The following is a 16,174-nucleotide window of genomic DNA, read 5'->3' on the forward strand; positions in this document are numbered from 1 at the left end:
TCCTGGTAGGTACAGTGATTTTCCTTTGTAAATGCCAGAGGAATAATCTGATAAAGGTCACATACGTTCTTCTCGTATCCTGATTAAATTGGAAATGAATAAAAATATTAATCTCTTTAATTCAAAAAGCTGGCGGTCTCGTGGGAAGGATTGGGCATTGTCGTCGGTAATAAACGGTTAACTAACCTGCGTTTTGCCGACGACATCGTCCTTTTCTCCCACACGGCATCTCAACTACAACACATGCTACAAGATCTCAGCACAGCGAGCCTTGAGGTTGGACTCACAATGAACAGAGCGAAAACTCAGTTGATGACCAATGGAGCAAAACACAGGGTCACGGTAGATGGGCAGGATATACAGTATGTTGATGAGTACATTTATTTGGGCCAGATAGCCTCCTTCGAAAACAGGCAAACCATAGAGGTCAATAGACGTATTGACAACGCCTGGAAGAGCTTCTGGTCCATGAAGGCGCTATTGAAGGGCGACCTTCCCCTGTGTCTCAAGCGCAAACTCATCGACATGTGTATCCTGCCTATCCTAACCTACGGTGCTCAAACATGGTCATTAACTGAGGCGTTAAAGTCCAAACTCAAGGTTTGCCAGCGAGCGATGGAGCGCAGTATACTAGGTGTTCGCAGAACTGATAGAATCAGAAACACGGAACTGCGCTCCAGAACTCGAGTTGTAGATGTAGGTGTCCAGACCGCTAAGCTTAAGTGGGACTGGGCTGGGCATGTCTGCCGCATGCACCCTGAAAGGTGGGCCAAAATGGTTACCGAGTGGGACCCACGGAACACCATAGATGGTGCTGGCCGGGGTGCAGGCAGGCCGAAAAGGAGATGGCGGGACGACTTAGACGCATTTTATCCAAATTGGCGGGACACTACAAACGACAGGGTCGAGTGGAGGAAACGAGGGGAGGCCTTTGCCCAGCAGTGGGACACTAAATTAGGCTAGTAAAAAAAAAAAAAAAAATCTCTTTAAACTTTTTCTTGAAATGATAATTTAATTGGCAAAAAGATTCTAATTAGAATGGGAACTTAAAAGCAATTTAGCTGATGCGGACAAGATTCTTGTTAAAGTGTTTTTGACAATACAACTGGGGAACAAATGCAATTATTTTGTTATAGTTTGTCAAAGGACTGTCTCATTTCAAACATAGACAGAGAGAATTATACTGTCTTTGTCTTATACTAGTACTGGCACCAAAGAAAAAAGAATGAGTATAGTTGTTTTTGTTCTTATTTACTGACAATTTGGTTTGACCATAAGAATTTTTATGAGATTTGTTTTTAAGAGCCCATCAACATGCTCACTAGCGCCACTGCTAAATAATTGTGGTTATTTAAAATTAACGATAGATATTAAAAATAGGGGGCCGCAACATATTGTATTTTTTATTTAGGTACATTTTGAATACATTATAATAGTTTTTATGTTGCTGCATTCATCGATCTATGACCTCAAAACAAAACCAAAGCAGCCGTTTTAACTTTGGATGCATAAATTGACAAATCCAGCAATGCAAAAACTATTATATTGTATACAAAATACAGTACGTAGCGCCCCCCTCTTTTGAATATCTATTGTTAATTTTAAATAATCACAATTATTTAGCAGTGGCGCTAGTGAGCACGTTGATGGGCTCTAAAAGTAGTCACACTACTATTTCTCTTGTCAAAAATATTTTGATAAAATATTAATAATACTTAATTCGATTTGCCGATTTCGTTGAAAAAATGTGACGTCACCCCACCCAGGTTTGCCAAATGTGACCAAGTGTGACACGGAGGGGGGGCGGTCGAATTTGCCGATTTCGTTGAAAAAATGTGACGTCACCCCTCCCGGGTTTGCCAAATGTGACCAAGTGTGACAAGGAGGGGGGGCGGTGTCAAAAAAACCTAGAAATTCGTGTGACGTAATTAATGGATGAACCCTAACCTATCTGGAGTTATAATGTCATGGATTTAGGTACTTAATGAACATGTAAACTAACATTCCATTTCCAACTGATTGTGAAAATACTGCGGGAGCTTAGCAATTTAAATTAATTATTGTTTGAATTGAATAGTAATTGATCAGTGATCGTACACGGCGGGAAGAAGTTGATAAGTGGCAAGAAAAAAAATGAAGAAATTTGAACCTTATGTAGTTCTATTTTAAGTTCAAATTTCTTCAATAAAATATCTCGAGTTATCACCTTCTTTCTGCCGTGTACGGCATTAATGTCAATATTATTTAGCAAAACGGGACTTAATCGCGTATAATAAAGTTTTTAAAACATGGAATCGAGTCATTAGTAAATGTAAGCGGAAACAAATATCGATAGTTGAAAAATCGAATGTCGTTAGTTTAGTGCGTCAAACGAGTAACATCCCTAGTGCGCAAAACGTTCAAGTTAATAAACAAGACCAAGTGCGGGTAGTTCGAAAAACTCGCGCGGCTAGAAGATGTTGATGTCAACTTTAGCCAGTCTTCTCTGAGACCATGGGGACAACGCTGTCTTCGAAACGTCGGAGGTAAATTTAAAAACTTAATTATACGCGATTAAGTCCAGTTTTGGTAAATAATAATGAGTAAAAATCGTAAATAATGAGTTAAATTAATGTCAATATTTAACACAAACCTAAACAATAAAGGAAAATTTGGCTTGTTTTGGTTTAATGTAAACAAACGTATCATTATGTCAATAATTTATTTATTATCATAATATTGATAAAAAGGGCAAAATGTTAGGAGATAAGAAACCATTATAATTCCAAAAGGGCTTACAACCTTGTGTTTACAAATATTTATAATATGTTAGATAAGTCATATAGTAAGTTAGTCAACCGTGTCAAATGTTACGTTATCTGATACTAAGTGTGCTAATTTGGTACCATAGACATAGTATATACAAGTAGTTATAGACGCGCCACCGAGCGACCGGGGGTAAGAGAAAGAATATTCATAGAAAATTTGGGCAGCCTAGGATTTTTTCTCTTTCACTCTTTATAAATTTCGGTATTTCGCCATCGCCTCCTACCTATGATGCCACCCGGTCGGTGATAAGGACAAAGCATGGCACTATTTTCTCTTTCCTCTTATAGGAATCGCAATAAGACTATCTTTCTCTATCAAAGAGTGTCAGGCCCTTGTTTGGTAGAGATGACACATAATTTTCGTCGTGAGTGCGCGCGCGACAATAAGATGCTATGATTAGTTGATTACGTTTACCTAGCTGTATTATGTATATTATTTAAGTGACCGTGTGCCGTAAATATGGCTACTGAGAATAGTAAAATAATTATTAACGAGTTTTTGACCTTCGTGCAAAACAAGATAAAAGTTCTCGACGATTTAAGTATTGTTCAAATATGTGCGTCTAACTTTTCGGAATCTGAAATAGAAGCCGGCAAGTTATTAGTGTATGAACATATACCAGATGGATCAAGATGTGTGCAGCGAAAGGGTGCTGATAAAAACAAGAAAGATATTAAGGATGTCATCAAGTTGCTGCGCGAGTCGGAACCTAACACCCAGCCTACTTTTGTAGCCAAGAATTTGGACCGTTTACCAGCTGTTGGTTTCGACCATGTGGATGTTTGCCGCCTATTAAAGGACATAGCGTATCTAAAGGCCGAGATACAGAGTATTAAAAATGACTCGAGTACTAAAACAGAGATTCAGTTACTAAGGGAAGACATGAAGTTGATAAAAACCAACTCTAAGCATAAAAACGACAGCCTGGGCAGCGCAAACCGCGTAACACGCGTAAGCAGTGAACCTCGCGCGTTATCGCCGATAAGCGGGCACGTACCTACCGCGACGGCCGACTGCAATAAACCGGTTGCATGTGCATCTATTGACGAGCAAACTGAACATAGCAACAAAGATAAGGAGCGCCTGAATGGCGCACCTAGTTATAGGGATATCGCAACTTCATCGAGAGTCGAGCATGGCAAGAAAATCCTTATTGACAGCGGCGTTAAGAGTGATAACGATAATGATGGTTATACGACCGTACAATATAAGAAAAATAAAAGAAAGAATATGATGGGGACAGGTATTCAGTCGTGTTCACGTATACAAGTAGCGGAAACTACATGCGCCATTTACGTCTCCAGGGTTGCCAAAAATATCGGTGTGTCAGATATGGAAGAGCACATTCGGGAAATGAACGAGGAATGTATTAGTGTCGAATTGTTGAAACAATTCCATGCTACAACGTTTAACTCCTTCAAGGTCGTCATATCTAGTAGTAAGTTACAGACATTCCTAAATGGTAGCTTCTGGCCAGTAGGAATTCGGTACCGCCGATTTAGAGAACATCTAACGAACGCTGCAATCAATACAAACAATAATGGGAATACAAAATAATAATATTAAAATGATTTCGTTTAACTGCAAGTCTATCAAACGATCCAGAGAGCACATTCGGGAATTATGTAAACATGGAGATATCCTTGCCCTGCAGGAGACGTGGCTTTTGGAGTTTGACCTTGGATACACGAACGAGATCGATGACAATTTTGCGTCGTATTCAAAGTCAGCTGTTGACACGGGAGCCGGTGTCTTGCGCGGGCGTCCATATGGTGGTGTATCATTATTATGGCGAAAATCGTTGTTCGACAGTGTTTCAGTTGTAAAATGCTGTAGTAATAGATTGGCCGGCGTTCAAGTAAATTTGAGTGACCGTCAATTTCTAGTTTTTTGCGTTTATATGCCTGTTGACATCGAGGAGAACCTACCCGAGTTTACAGATGTTCTCGCAGAGCTAAGTGCAATTATAGAGGAAAGGGACATAGCTTCCGTATACGTACTGGGTGACATGAACGCGCACCCCGGGACTAGGTTTAGTGCGGAGCTCCAGTCTTTTTGTGATGAGCAGCTATGGATTTGGAGCGACTTTAGCTTGCTTGAGAATGTTCAGAATACCCATACTTTCTATAGTGAATCTCATGCGACGGAAAGATGGTTAGACCATTGTATCACTACAGCAGCCGCGCACCGTACGATTAATAGCATTAGTATTATGTATGACGTTCACTGGTCTGATCATTTTCCTCTGGTGGTTGATTGCAGCTTTTCTGATAGTGTAAGGACGCAGCCACTTTCTAGAACAGTGTCAATGGATCACGGTAAAATAAAATGGGGGCATAGAAACATGCAGCAAATTAATAATTATGGATTATTTTGTAAATCAAAATTATCCGTAATTTATGATTCTAGTCAATGTCACTGCAATGATAGCTCCAAATGTGATAGTAATTTTATTTTAGGATATATAAATAGCTTTTACGATAATATTATTACTGTTCTACAATGTGGTGCCGAAGAAAGTGCAGGTTCGGATGCTGATGCGCCAAGGAGTAAAAAGCCTATAACTGGCTGGAATTATCACGTTCGGAGTAGTCATGACGTGGCTAAGCTTGAGTTTCGGAACTGGATTTTAAGTGGAAGACCCAAAAGTGGGATGCTATTTGATAAAATGCGCGATGCTAGAAAGCGGTTTAAAAACAAACTTAGATGGTGCCAAAATAACCAAGAAACTATTAAAATGAATATCTTAGCGATACACAACAGTAATCGTGACTTTGGTAAGTTTTGGAAAGCAACTAAAAATATGAGTTTTAGACCCAAGTTGCCAACCAGCGTGAATAACGTGCATGACACAAAGAAGATTGCCGATTTGTTCGCTGGCCACTTCAAGGTTACTCTCCAACATGTTGACAATGTGGTGGATACTGAGCCCAGGTCAGTGCCGCAGTCCACGAACTGGACAGTAACCGCCAATGACGTAGCACGAGTAGTTAAATCTATGAAGCGTGGGAAATCTCCCGGCCATGACGGGCTCAGTATTGAACACATTGTCTTTGCTAGTGAAGAAATATATAGGGTGCTCTCTATACTGTTTAATCTTTGTTTAAGACACAGCTGCCTTCCTTCTAGCTTAATGAAAACTGTGGTGGTTCCTATACCCAAAAACCGAACGGGTGACCTGTCTAATTTGAATAACTATCGGCCTATTTCTTTAGGTACTGTCATTAGTAAAATTTTAGAGAGACTTTTGCAACCCGAACTGATGCGGAATGTGACAATAGACGACGCGCAGTTTTTTTTCCGCCAAGGTGTTTCAACTGACTCGGCCATACTGTGTCTAAAAAACACAGTAAATTACTACGTTCAAAGAGAAACGTCCATCTACGCCTGCTTTCTGGATTTGAGCCGCGCCTTTGACCTTGTCAACTACAAAGTGTTGTGGAACAAATTGCTGAGGGCGGGCGTGTCGCACAGTGTGGTCGACTTGTTCAAATTTTGGTATGGAAGCCAAACGAATAGCGTCAGATGGGGCGACTCACAATCTAGTGAGTACAGACTAGAATGTGGAGTCCGTCAAGGAGGGCTAACCTCACCGGACCTTTTTAATATTTATATTAACGATCTGATCGATGAGCTGAGGGGGACTCGTGTCGGCTGCCATATTGATGGCGTCTGTTATAATAATTTAAGTTATGCGGATGACATGGTTCTTCTCAGTCCATCGATCGGTGCCCTACGCGAGCTCTTAGCGGTTTGCCAGAACTTTGCCTTAAAAAATGGCATGAAATACAATACGGCTAAAACCGAGATGGTAATTTTTAGATATGGTAAGGGTCCGGAGAGAGTGGCACCGGTATTTCTAAATGGTGAATCAGTGCGGGTTGTAAGACAATTCAAGTATTTAGGACATATACTATGCGATAACATGCAGGACGATCTAGACATGGAGCGTGAACGAAGGGCCCTGGCAATACGTAGTAATATGCTGGCGCGCAGGTTCGCTAAGTGCTCTAGGGAAGTTAAGCTTGTGCTATTTCGGGCATATTGCCAAAGTTTTTATACTTGCCAACTATGGACGAAATATACACGAAAAGCTTACAGCATCCTTAGAGTACAGTACAATGACGCTTTGCGAATTCTGACCAAACAACCACGGTTCTGCAGTGCGTCAGCGATGTTTGTTGAAGCCAGGGTACCTGACTTCTTTGCCATTATTAGAAACCGAATAGCGTCGTTCTGGAACAGGGTACGCATTTCTAATAATAGGCTTATTGTGACAGTAAATGAAAACATTTACCAAAATGCGTTTTTCCTGCATTGGTTGTCCGCGCATCAGCAACCGAACCGTAAGTAGTTTAGTTTTTTAGTTTTTAGTGAGTTTTATTTTATTTTATTTTATTTTTATTCTATTTTATTTTTACCGTATTTCTTTTTATGTTTTATTGTATTGTATGTAATGGGTCTATTGCCTGAATAAAGAAACATTCATTCATAATTGACATAATAATATGTTCATGCACGTGTGTCTTAGAGCATTTAATAACCGGAGTCGCCTTTAAGAGCTTACCCCTCTGCCGAAAACCTTGCACAATGTGCATACTTTTTTATGGACTGACGTTTATTTGACCTAGCTATTTGTACGTTACGTATCTAGTATTATAACATCCTTTTTTTTATAGAGGGGAAAATGCTTTTCGCATACCACCCAGGCGCGGGGACGGGCCTGGGATGGTTATGTGGGACTCCCGTATAGGCTCATGGGACCCACGGTTTACCCACTAAAAACCCCTCTTGGCCGTCTCAGGGCTATAAGGCGAGGCCACAGGAACACTGGAGCACTCTTCCGCAGCCTCGCCAGGTCTAGATGACATCCTGGGTAGACGGGTAGCGCCTGCTGGCCCCTGTTTCACAATGGTGGGGTCACTTAAATCTGCAGCTTACTCTTAACAATCACAGAGCGTGACTATACCTATATCCAAGATTAGTGTTTAAGCATTAATAAGGCCCGTCTTTACGAAGTAATATATAAGTCAAGGAAGCCTGCATCAAATTTTAATTTATTCTAATATTTGGAGAATTACTATATAGAGTTTTTTTTAGAATTACTAACATATTAATAACGGGTCACTCACGTATTTTCAGTCGGAAAACGCGCGTCACAAACATGTTGAACGTTTTTCGACTGAAAATACGTGAGTGACCTGTTATTAATATGTTTAATATGTCTGTGTCTCACAGAAGTTTTGTTACTAAAATTTCTCAGAATTGTCGATAAATAGTTCTTTCCTTGCCACCAAGAAAGGTTTTTAAACTAGTTAGGTAAGTTAGCTAATTAAATAAACGACAACGCATTGCCAAATGACTCAGCTTAGTTCCACTGAAATAGTTTACGTGTAGGTACATACATACAAACCTACTGCGGCAACCGTTTATACGGGAACCCTTGTAAGTTATGTATGTATGTAATGTACAAACTTTACAATGCCCCTTGGGATCAGGCACAGAATAAGTAATAGTATTATCATACAGAACGGCCACGGACCGCCCCGCCCCGACTGAAATTACCTCGCCCCGCGACAGCAGATTGACGGCCGTTTGCCGGCCGCTCAGTGCTATTTTTAAGCATCTTACTCACACTATGACGCATGCCACGTGTACAGACGTGCCGTTCGATAGAAACTCAAGTGATTTTTAGAGTTTTGAATGATTCACGGTTAGTTTCACTAGACTTATATTGACCGGGATATAGACCGTGATTACCTTTTGTATTATTTGTGAGCTCCCGATATTTCGACGCAGTTCCATGCATCATGTTCACGGGTGACTGAAGATAGCGGGTGGGTGTCAAAGTTGTGTAGACAGCGCTCTGTCTACCCTCATTCTTGCGCGTCGGCTGCGTTCACTTTCAACGTTACCAACGGTCGCATTCACACTTGTTGGTCCAGTCGCGTTCACAGTCTCGTTGGTCTGTCCAAACACACTACACTCACCGTGTCACTACGCCGACACAACCGACCGACCGAGCGCTGTCTACACAACTTTGACATCCACCCGCTATCTTAGGTTAAAAACGGGATCCTATTACTAAGACTCCGCTGTCCGTCCGTCTGACTGTCCGTCTGTCACCAGGCTGTATCTCATGAACCGTGATAGCTAGACAGTTGAAATTTTCACAGATGATGTATATCTGTTGCCGCTATAACAACAAATACTAAAAAGTACGGAACCCTCGGTGCGCGAGTCCGACTCGCACTTGGCCGGTTTTTTATGTCGAGCGATAGTCCAGAAATCAGGTTTCAAAGCGATGATGATGATACCTGTCTCATATCATATTTCACAAAAAAAAACGGACAATCGATTTCGTCTTTTCGCAGCTGTTGCAGTACAGCGCAGCGTCACAGACTCACAGACCGACACACAAACGTAAAATCCAACATATGAAACCCGTTTATTCCGATAATTTTTAAAATAATCTTCTAAATAAAAATAAATAAATAGAATAAAATAATCTTTATTGCTACTTTGAGTTATTGCATAACATTGGTACAGTCGAAGGCAAAAATATCGAGCCAGAAAAATGGCTTAAAAATATGTGAACACGACTTTATTGTTTAAGGTGTAAGAGCGTACACAACTTTGGGAATGTATACATATATACATTCCATATGCCCTTGACGGGTAGGTAGGTAGTTTAGGTCTCAGGAGCCAAATAAAAATGCATAATAAAAACACTCAAATCACTAAAGTCATTTGGCAGCGAAAGTAGATATCTCCGAGAGATATCCAAAAGGTCTCATACTTAGCTTATTAGATTTGGCGTGTGCCCAACAGTGTGAAACGTTTTTTTCATGTATACCTATAACGTACCTAAAAAGTTTATATCATATAAAACTTACTATTCCGACTATAATTACCTTTGCACGAACATACAAATATTGCAAGTTAAATAAACACTTGTAAAGGTGCGACCACACCGCTGCTTAAAACACGGTGACGGTACGGAATCGCAGTGACGCATCGTAAGCGTACCGGGTTTTTTGCGTCCACACCGCTGCTCAAAATACGCTGGCGGTACGGAATCGAAGTGACGACAGTGATAGAATTAAGAATAGAATAGAATAGAATAGAAAACATTTATTTTAAAAATCTACATACAGCACCATACAAGTTTTAAAAAGAAGAAGATTTGAGAAGTGAGAATTGTATTTGTGTTGTGTAGTTAAATACGGAGCTAATTTAATTTATTTTAATTGGTATCTTGGTCTGGGCTGAAAAACAGCGCTGCAGTGTCACTCACGCTGAGTTGATGCTGACGCCCAAACCATTTGTCACAGCAAATGTTTAGTTATTAAGTTACAGATATTAGGTTAAGATTATAGATTATAGATATAACGTTTATAGGTTAAGTAACTTTTTGATATTGTGTTTTCTGTATTCGCTGTTGTGGCAATAAATACATATTCATTCATTCATTAACATGCAATAATTACAGTATTGATGCTGCTATAGAGACTACAAATGGATACCAATCAGCATATAGAGCATATGCTGAGTGGTATCCATATAGGTATATGCTACAGCGCTGGTCTTCCGTGGAGCCCAGGGCAAGAAGATAGCTCAGAACAGTAAAGGCAGTGTCAAAATGTGATTAAGCAACTAATAATTAACACAAATTAGAAACAATATACAAGGAAAAATTTGAAAGTGGAAGTGAGTGGTTTGGGAATATGTGTCGAATGATGTGTCGTACACTTTACGATTTTACTAGGAGGGCATGCGATAAAATCGTGAAATTTACGACGCGTCGCTACGATTCCGCACCGTCGGCGTGTTTTAAGCAGCGGTGTGGAGAGCATGCGATAAAAACGGTACGCTTACGGTGCCTCACTGCGATTCCGTACCGTCACCGTTTTTAAGCAGCGGTGTGGTCGCACCTTAACCTTTTGGACGCCAACGGCGGATATATCTGCACCGCAGGTCCAACGCCAAAGACGAATTAATCGGTCAAAGACCACAGAGCAACATAGACCTACGTGCATGTGCATAAAGTTCAATTTCAGTTTTGACATTTCGGTGACGTGGCGTCCGTGTGACAGTTTTTGTGTTTGACACGGCGTCGAAAAGGTTAAGTTCGCTTTTTGCAAAATACGGGCGAACAATAAAAGCGTGTAAAAACTATGTTCTAGTCACTGTTGTTTTAATGTTATACTATGTTTTGTTACAGGGAGAAAGAGCCAACCTGCGAGAGGGATTCCTCATTCCAGCAGGCGCCGCACCAGTCCAACAGATCCGAATCCTCCTCATCATCAGCGGACACCAACTCCCAGGGCTCAGGGTCAGAGCGGCCCCAGCGAAATGTGCCCCAGGTAACCTTGGTGTCTGATCATGTCACAAACATTCCTCATTCAATCAGGCGCCGCACCAGTCCAACAGATCCGAATCCTCCTCATCATCAGCGGACACCAACTCCCAGGGCTCAGGGTCAGAGCGGCCCCAGCGAAATGTGCCCCAGGTAACCTTGGTGTCTGATCATCCTTTTTGTCATAAATGTGTCTGTCCGTCTGTGGCATCGTAGCTCACCAACGGATGGACCGATTACGATGCGGTTTTTTTTACGTGAAAGCAAGTTTCTTTGCGGTGATTCTGACCTATGTTTGATAGAAATCGATCCAGCAGTTTGAAGAGTATTAGCTATTTTCCAAAGTGATGTGAGGCATGGATTTTTTGGCATATAGCGTAGGGGCTTTTTATTTTTGAGTTTAATAGTTATTAACTCAACTATAAGAGTTTTTAAATTTTTAAAAGTGGAAAAATTACTGCCTTGGGCTCACCCAACTCACCAATATGACTTGGAACTCCGGTGGCCGTTTAAGAAGTGTAACACTCTTACGGTAGATGTCGCTAGGGTCCCCTAGACCCATATAGTGACCACGGACCACGAGACGTTATCCAGTCTGGTTCACGGCGGATTTAATTGCTGACATAAAAACAAAAGCTCGTATTCACCGGGATTGGAGAGCTACTAAAGATGTGGCTCTTTACAGGCACTTTGCCCATCTCAGGACGAACTTAAAAAAGCGGATTTCCTTAGCGTATGCTCGTCATATTGATCGCATTCAAAGCATGCTTAAATGTAATCCACGTTTATTCTGGCAGCACATAGATAGCCTTAAGTCGATGGGAGGGTTTGCGTCCAAGGTTACCCTGGAAGGGAAACAATTCGTCGGAGTGGAAGCTGCGGAGGCCTTCTCCAGATTCTTTTCCAGTGTCTTTTTGCCTAACGTTCCTCGCCTTGATTTAACTACTCTACAGAGTAGTACCCAAAAAAGTTCTGCACAATATGTTAACATAAATAACATATCTATGCAGGATGTAGTGACTGGTATTAAACATCTAAAGGGTAATAGCTCAATAGGGCCCGACAACTTACCGGCTTATGTTGTCAAGGGATGTATGGATTTCTTTAAAGTTCCTATACATCACTTGTTTAATTTGGCTCTTTCTACTGGCAGGTATCCAAATCAGTGGAAAACAACGCGGGTAAGACCCATTCCAAAATCTAAGGACACTGCCAGTGTCGACAACTATAGGCCTATAGCCGTGCTGTCTACCCTAGCAAAATTGTTCGAGTCGATACTTCACAGGCTGATAACAGGGCAAATAAAACCGTTCTTGTGTGACTCGCAGCATGGTTTTAGAGCGAAGCGCTCCGTAAACACCAATCTGATGATCCTGACTGATACTATATCTGAGCATCTTGATAAAGGCGTCCAGGTGGACGTACTTTATTTTGACTTCAAGAAAGCGTTCGATCGCGTGGATAACGATGTACTTTTACACAAGCTGAATGGTTTAGGCTTTTCGCCTAAGTTGCTCGCTCTATTTGCGAGTTATCTACGCGATCGACAGCAGTACGTTCGTCATGGATGCTTTGTTTCCGCTCCTTATCACACGAGATCTGGTGTCAGCCAGGGTTCCATACTCGGCCCTCTTTTGTTCGGGTTGATGGTCAACGATCTGGAGACAGTAGTTAAAAACGCTAAGTGCTTGCTATATGCTGACGACCTGAAGTTGATTTATGGTGTAAAAAATAGTGTAGACTGTATTTCTCTGCAGGATGATATTAATTCTGTGATGCGGTGGAGCGTTGAAAATAAACTCCTCTTTAATGTAGCCAAATGCTGTGTATGCTCATTCAGCCGAGCTGCAGAACCTCTTCTTGCGCAGTATACGCTCGGACCTGATGTGATTGACAGAGTCTCTTCTGTTAAAGATCTTGGGGTGGTGTTTGACTCGCGTCTTACGTTCCACGATCATATACGTAAGCTAGCCGATAGTTGTTTCAAAAGACTAGGCTTCGTGATCCGCAACGTCAAGGACTTCCGTGATGTTGAGGCCATAAAGCTTGTCTTTAACGCATTGGTGAGAAGCAAGTTGGAGACCTCGTCAATTGTGTGGAACCCGTATGAGTCGACTTACGCCTTACTTCTAGAGAAGATTCAAAAGGCTTTTCTTAGATTTTTGTATAAGAAAATATATGGGCTTTACCCATTTTTATATCCAACCAAGTTTTTGCTCGGAACACTCGGTTACAACTCTCTAGAAGTAAGGCGTAACTGCGACTTACTTGCTACCGTTTGTCGCATGCTGCGTGGCGAATCAGTCTGCCCTGATCTTGTGAGTCGCGTACTTAGACTGCACGTACCGGATATCCCTAGGATTAATCTGAGACCGCGGGTGCGCCCACTGTTGGCGGTGCCGGCGGCGCGCACTGTGTCACGCAGAAATTCGCCGCTCCCTCGAGCACTGACATTACTCAATGCGCTCCTGACGTCAGCACCTGATTGTGATTTGTTTGCATGGAGATGGACGACTGTGTACCGTGAATGTCTGAAGTATTGTGAGACGATCGATGATAGGCCTTCCACAGTCGGTGTATAATACTATGTTATGTGAAGTGTTATTTCTGTTTCTTCCTGTGTATTTTGTATCTTGTACCTACTTTTGTACTATATTTTTCTGGAAATGAAATTTTCTGTTAGGTTAAGTTTCTCGGCGCATTGGTGTTTGCTGTAATGCCGTTTAACCAGAATTGTATTAAATAAAAAAAAAATAAAAAAAAAAAAATAAATAGTGGGAAGATTTGCTGACTATGGATGAGGTCTTGGTGGCTCAGTTGGCAGAGCGCTGGAGTATCGATCCAGAGGCCGTGAGTTCAAGTCTCACCCAAGGCAGTAATTTTTCCACTTTTAAAAATTTATTCTAAGCTTAATAGCATCGATCGCAGACGTTTCTGCTTGTTAAAAATTAATTTATAAGAGTTTTGTCAAATAAGTTTCTTAAAAAATACCCACACAAATTCTATCATACAAAATCTACTATTATTTTCAATTGAATGATACAATTTGTATGGGTATTTTTTTAAGAAAATGTCACATTTTAAGTTGTGTCCCTATTAACCCCAGCCATCTCTATTTATCCCGGTTGACGGTAGTTATATTTCTTGCCTTCATAAGCTACATGCTGACCAAGTTTTATGCCTTCTTCTGGATTGATAATTCGATTGAGCTCAACGAGGGAGAGGAGTGTTAGGGTCGGCAACGCGCATGTAACTCCTCTGGAGTTGCAGGCCTACATAGGCTACGGAGACTGCTTAACATCAGGCGGGCCGTATGCTTGTTTGCCACCGACGTAGTATACAAAAAAAATATGAAACTTGTTAGGGAAATGAGCCAGACTATTATTACATAAGCTGTGAACTATCCGATCTATCTCACATGTTGGTTAATATATGTATATATTATATATATGTATATATAGTCTGTTTATGTATAAATGGAATGTATTTAGTAGATATTATGTATTAAAAAAACTGTAATAGATGTCATATATTAAAGAAAAAAAAACTGGAGGGCTTCGTCACTTTTTCTTTAATATATGACATCTATTACAGTTTTTAATTTATATATAGTAGTGTGACTACTTAAAAAAAAACAAATCAAAATATTTAATAAAATAATTTGATTTGTTCCCAAACTTGTTCAGATATTATGTAATTTATGTATGTGTAATTGTGTATTGTATGCATTTAACGAGGTTCTTATAATTTTTTGGTTATTTTGTTTCTCTAATGCACCGCCTACAATCCTGCTTTGCCCTAAGGTAGAGAATGCTTCATAGCATTAAGTTCGCCTATTGTACACTAAGTTTTTCTTTTGTGAAATAAAGTATAAATAAAGAAAAAAAATCGACAGGTGATTTGTTTTAAGCTCAATGTGGAGAGGACCGTCTGTTAGGTAACTTAGGTACCTAACTACATACTCTTTCGTTGCTTCTAACTCTTGCGTTTGTACATTCCCCGTTTTGAATGGGGAATGTTACTGACCGAGAAATTTCCCCATACAAAATGGGGAATGTTACCGGGAACGGCACACCTCTAGTACACATACAGAAGGTCGGTAGAGAAGCAGTGAAGTTCTTCCTTTCTGACTGTGTCTGAGCGAAGTACGTATACAAATACGAGAGTTCTTGCCCTATGACGGTCTTCCCCCAACCTAAATTTTTACAGCCGGTCTTCTCCACATGGACCTTAAGCTATATTTTTGTTGCAGCGTGAAGAGAGGCGATTTGAAGCCGCCCTCGGCCCTCAGGTGCAAGCCAATCCACTATTAAGGTATGTATTTTTAGGGTTCCGTACCCAAAAGGTTTGTACCCTATTAGTAAAACTCCGCTGTCCGTCTGTCTGTCACCAGGCTGTATCTCATGAACCGTGATAGCTAGACAGTTTAAATTTTCACAGATGATGTATTTCTGTTACCGCGCGCTATAACGACAAATACTAAAAAGTACGGAACCCTCGGTGGGCGAGTCCGACTCGCACTTGGCCGGTTTTTTTATCAAGTTGTTTATAAAATCCATACTAATATTATAAATGCGAAAGTCTGTCTGTCTGTCTGTGTGTTACCTCTTCACGCTTAAACCGGTGAACCGAATTAGTTGAAATTTAGCATAGAGATAGCTTGAGTTCCGGGAAAGGACATAGGATAGTTTTTATCCCGAAAATCATCCCTTAAGAGGATGAAAAGCGGGGTGGAATCATGGTGGAATTGAGATAATTAATGAGTTGCCTGATAATTTGTGTGCATATTATGCTCAAATTGAATGATTGCTACAAGACTTTCTCCAGGCGCTATTATTACTCTAGCTGCGGTTACTAAGTCCACGCAGACGGGCAAAAGCTAGTAAAACCATAAATAGACAGATTATAACGCGTATAATGATTTTAAAATTTATCTCGTCGTTTCGACGACGAAGTCACTACTAAAAGAAACTGATCTGACTAGTCAGACAAACGGGTCAAAATTCT

General features: G+C 40.8%; 1 protein-coding gene across 4 annotated transcripts in view; it reads left to right on the plus strand.

Annotated features, from left to right (window-relative positions):
- The window catches only part of LOC134753502 (tau-tubulin kinase homolog Asator), a 99,816-nt gene that overhangs the window by 47,066 nt on the left and 36,576 nt on the right, over window positions 1–16,174 (plus strand). For 3 of the 4 annotated variants that reach the window (XM_063689392.1, XM_063689393.1, XM_063689391.1), the window contains 2 exons: window positions 11,033–11,320; window positions 15,420–15,481. Coding sequence is in view for 1 of the 4 variants with exons in the window: in XM_063689397.1 (XP_063545467.1) it covers window positions 11,033–11,174; window positions 15,420–15,481 (204 nt within the window). In the remaining 3 variants the exon portion in view is untranslated. The remainder of the gene's footprint in view (window positions 1–11,032; window positions 11,321–15,419; window positions 15,482–16,174) is intronic. The other variant, XM_063689397.1, reaches the window with a different exon arrangement.

Source organism: Cydia strobilella, chromosome 27 (assembly GCF_947568885.1).
Source record: "Cydia strobilella chromosome 27, ilCydStro3.1, whole genome shotgun sequence".
Classification (NCBI taxonomy): domain Eukaryota; kingdom Metazoa; phylum Arthropoda; class Insecta; order Lepidoptera; family Tortricidae; genus Cydia; species Cydia strobilella.